At 36.2% G+C, this 4,444-nt stretch overlaps 1 protein-coding gene across 4 annotated transcripts; it reads left to right on the top strand.

Moving 5' to 3' along the window:
• Positions 1-264: 264 nt before the first annotated feature.
• Positions 265-3,867, top strand: LOC146650352 (uncharacterized). Of its 4 annotated transcripts, none has more exons than XR_014907998.1 (4): positions 265-612; positions 2,121-2,175; positions 2,432-2,527; positions 3,091-3,133. XR_014907998.1 is itself a non-coding variant. In XM_085385446.1 (4 exons), the coding sequence occupies exons 1-4, from the start codon at positions 948-950 to the stop codon at positions 3,406-3,408; spliced, it is 480 nt and encodes a 159-aa protein (XP_085241572.1). In that variant the 5' UTR covers positions 864-947; the 3' UTR covers positions 3,409-3,867. The 4 variants fall into 4 exon arrangements, 1 of the variants encoding a protein (XP_085241572.1); XR_014907999.1 differs by lacking the exon at positions 265-612 and adding an exon at positions 864-949; XM_085385446.1 differs by lacking the exon at positions 265-612 and adding an exon at positions 864-962 and having other exon boundaries at positions 2,121-2,171; positions 3,091-3,867.
• The last annotated feature ends 577 nt before the right edge of the window (positions 3,868-4,444 follow it).

Genomic DNA, 4,444 nt, shown 5'->3' with positions numbered 1-4,444 from the left:
ATAGCACTCCTTTTATTGTGGTTACATGAATATGCATACACACAAAGAGTACCTTGCCCCCATGTGTGTGTGTGTGTGTGTGTGTGTGTGTGTGGGGTCAGAGTGTGACCCCATAAACAACTTCCCTTAACCTGCTGGTCTGGAAAATCCAACAGTTCATCTAAAGAAAAGGCACTTAGACTAGAACAGACGTAGCTACGTTAATCCTACCGTAAAACAATAAGACAAGGTACGACCTCTCTCATGCTCCTACACTGTAATCCCTAACAGTTGTTCTAGCTCATAACTAATAAGCTCATAACACTCAAATGTCGTTTTGTAGTTGAGCAAACTATAAAGTATTGAGCTCTGTTGGCTTTTATGCAGCTTTAATTGAATAGGGCTCAATATTTTTTAGCTAAATTTTTTGGAACGCTCAAAAAGTTTAAGAAGCATATATTAGTGACGTTCTGGTGGGTGGAGTCTTGTCGCTCCCTCAGGAAAGCTTAGTCAGCCATCTTGAATTTACCTTGATACGGGGAAGTTTTGGCCAGCCCGTGTGGATTAAGAGTCCCCAACTTCAACCCACCACGACCACCACCTTATTTTTTTTCATCAACTGCCCTAAATTTGGTAAGTCTAACGTGTTTTTGTTTTGTTTAAATTTAATTTCGATAAACATTCTTTTTTATTTTTTACTGGAAATATATTCGTACTTTGTGCACAGTGAATGTTTGTTATAAATGAATTCGAATCCAAGTAATTGTAATTTTAGAAGTTTTCTAATGTGACAAATACGTAATGTTATTTCAAATTAGAATGATGTAACGTTTTGGCGGTTTTCCGTGGGGGACAACATTTCCCATAATGCATTGTATTCTTTCCCGGGAAGTTGACGGTGGCAGTTCTAGCTCCATGCATTTGAACTTTCTACTAAAACTTTCCACTGGTTGTCGTATTCGCCGGTAATGTACGTGCGTATTGTGAGTATACTTATTTCAATAAGTGTCCGTGTTACACAGTCAGTAGTTTACGCTGTTGAGCTGTGTGTGTGTGCTAGCATGAAGCGAACAATAATAAACAACATGAGTGTGTTATCATGATGGTAATTAGACACGTTTGTATTTTTTCGTAGTCTCAAATGTGTGGTTGTGAGATAATCTCGAAATCCTTTTAACAGTTTAGAGGGGTATTCCACTAAGCGAGCTCTACAAGTCAAGGCTTGCGGAAAAATGCATCGCCTGATTCAGCCTAACATTACACACTGGTCGAACTCGGTGCTACGAACGAAGTTCAGCTAAATTGTTCGCGCTAATTCGACAAGGCTCAACCAGCCAGACTGAGGCGCCTCCTTGACACCTTTAAGCCAGACCCTATCGATCTTTGCTAGATAAATTGAAATGAAATGAAAATAAAGAGCCGCGTTCTGCTCCCAGGCTAAGAAAGAATCATTGATGCAGACTGTGCGGATCACAAATACTCCCTAACCTGTAAGGCTGGGGTGTCCAAACTTTTTTCACTGAGGGCTACTTACTAGAAATTAGGTAAATAACCTTAACTTTAGTGTATTAAAGTGTATTAAAGATCACAAAATCACTTAAAAGTGGTCGAATATGTTATATTGTTGAATATAATTAAAGACAAAACTGCTTTCATCACAGCTTTCCATAAATGGATCTTTATTGATTCATTCAGAAAAAGCTTTGGTAGCTTATTTTCAGAACAGCAGCCTCAGATTTCTTCTTAGACAGAAGATTTACAGCACAGAGAAAAAACAATAAAAGGGAAAATAGGACGGGTAAATTACAAGTTTGTTATTTAAGTTATTAAGCTTAGCAACACACCTATCAACATTAGTTTGAAACGGTTAACATTAACAGACTGAACTGGACTTAATAACAGGAGTGCATATAATCTTAGTAAATTATTGTAGTGAGTATCAGCTGCGCTGGGTATGTAAATCGGGCCATCCAGCTGCGGTACTGATTCGACGTCACTCGTGCCAAAAATCCGGACAAATGTCACTTGATCAAGGAGCAGATCTGCATCAGATGAGATCAGCTGACTACTTGTGTGTGTGTGCTGTGCAAAAAATGTTTTTGAACATTAATAAGTCGTCTTTGTGCACATATTGTTTACAGATATCAGACTGCAAAGAGCGCTACAGAGAGTCAACATTTCACCAGTTGTCAGTGGGTGAGTTTTATAATTTGTGTCCCAATTTAAATAAAAAATAAATACAAAGAAACTAGAGAATTTTGCCTTGAATTATTCAAAATTTTTAGATTTTTTTTGGGTTACCCTTCTAGATTGACAGGTTTAGCCCGTTACACAAAAAGTTTGGACACCCCTGATCTTTAACAATGACAATCAGAACATGGCTATCCAACACTTTGTTTTTACTCTGCATTTGTGTAAATACTATTCTAATAGATATTGTGTGTTCATCTAGGAACAGCATGATGTAAATACAAGACGGGCCCTCGTCCTTCGTGCACTTCCTGTGTACCTGCGTGAAGATGCCTCCACGTTATTCAGGACTTGTGATGTAAGTGTACTGGCCTCAGCATCAACCATATGACACCGCTCAGAACTCAAGGAGAACCAGGGTGTATATCAGGAAGGATGTTCAACACAGTCCTCATCTGACTTGTTTTCTCCCATATATCAACTATTGTTGAATAAGATTGCAAGAAGATTGTTACGCATAAACCAGAAAACATGAAAATAGTTGAAAGATTATTATACAAAAAAAATCCACAGATAAAAACTATCTCCCTTTTTAAAATTCAAGTGTTCTATTTTTTTGGAGGTGCCATGTTGTGGTCAGAGAAATGTTTGGTAAATAACAAAAACAAATATCTTGGCATATATTTATTATTGAAAACATTTATTTACACATATGTTTTGAAACCAAACCCAAATTAAGATTATTGTAATGCATCATGATGTATCGCAATGCATCATGATGTATCGCAATATCAAATTAAATCGTTGACATTATAATCCTAAAAGAAACGTGCGACTTATGAAGATTCACACCTCTAATCAATAGCATGATTTGTGTCCTTGTGGGGCTGAACTCATTCTTGTATTATTTTTGTTTTGCAGTCAGCAGATGGTCCAGACCTCACTGACACTCCTGTGGCTCTGCTGACAGTTGTCACGGATGACACTACTGATTCGGCCCTCTTCAGTCCCGAAAGCATCTGCATTGTCGTTGAGGATGAAATACTTGTGAATGGTCCCACAAATCTGGCTGAGTCATTTCTCCTGCTCTTTGGGTACATCTATGCACTAGACCTACAATACCCAAAGAAACTTGAGCTTACATTCACATTTATCCAGAAGGTTGTGATGTGCCTTGAGGACAACAAACCACTGAAAGGGCGTCTACTGATGCTGAAGAATGATTTGTTCAATGAGTGAATCACTCAGAATGGACTACTTGTTAAGCTGAGTATTGAGGAAGCTTTTTTGTTTGTTTTTTTCCTAATCATTTGCCTCTTCTACCTCACATTTAAGATGAATGACTGTTCAGTTCACTATTCATGTTTAATGTTCTGTTGCCTAATACGTAAATGCACTGCCTTGATGTTTGTTCCCTATAAGTACAGCAGTGGAAACCAGTACTGTTTTTTTTATGTATTTTTAAAAAAGAAAGTGAGCTGCAGCTGTCAAGGTACAGTAAGTGTTAAATGCATCAATGTTCTAATAGCTGCAATTGCTGTTAATACTGAAAATGTTATTGAATTTTAGAATTGAGATGGAGACCCTTGGAGTCTTTTTCTCTTGTTTTATTTATGAAGCACTTTTTTATGAGTGAGCTCTGTTGTTTGTGCCTTTTTAAAAGCACATTGTGTTTAATAAAAAGTTGTTAAATTGTTAGTGTTGTTACTTTCATGTTTTCTAACACTTTTAGCTGATTATAATTTACTGGGTAAACAGTTTAGAATTATTTGTAAGTGTATTTCCCACAGTATTTTAAAAAATATTGAAGATTTTAAGTGTTATTTCCCATATTATAAGTTAGAAAATATGAAAAAGTTTGAGTTTATTTCCCACATCGTATGAGTTGCAATATGTAAAATATTTTGAGTGTATTTCCCACCTTAATTAAGTTGAAAAAATTGAACATTTTGAGTTTATTACTCCCTAATTATAAGTTGAGGAATATCAACATTTATGAGTTAACATTGAGGTAATTTAAGGCAACTGCAACTATAATTTTTATTTTAGTTAAACTTAAAACTTTTAAAAACATCACTAAAAAATTGTTGTGTAATCTGTTACACAACAATTTTTGAGTTCTGTGAACTTATTAGGTTTTACAGTGTAGGATGTAGGTGTGCATTCTAGTGTGGAATACACACCAAGCCTTTGCAGCCTGCTAAAGATCACACATCCTATCACTACACAATTGATTATACACCTCTAAGCATAAATGGTTAGATATTTCTAAGCA

Source organism: Rhamphochromis longiceps, linkage group LG16 (genome assembly GCF_057381845.1).
Source record: "Rhamphochromis longiceps isolate RC_006_pf linkage group LG16, R_longiceps_female_GT1.1, whole genome shotgun sequence".
Taxonomy (NCBI): Eukaryota; Metazoa; Chordata; class Actinopteri; order Cichliformes; family Cichlidae; genus Rhamphochromis; species Rhamphochromis longiceps.
The sequence above is the reverse complement of the archived record's forward strand: the minus strand, read 5'-3'. Positions and strand labels throughout refer to the sequence as shown.

Coding starts and splice junctions, on each gene's coding strand:
- LOC146650352 (XM_085385446.1), top strand. Junction 2,172..2,431: donor CAACATTTCACCAGTTGTCA/GTGGGTGAGTTT, acceptor GTGTTCATCTAG/GAACAGCATGATGTAAATAC. Junction 2,528..3,090: donor CGTTATTCAGGACTTGTGAT/GTAAGTGTACTG, acceptor TTTGTTTTGCAG/TCAGCAGATGGTCCAGACCT.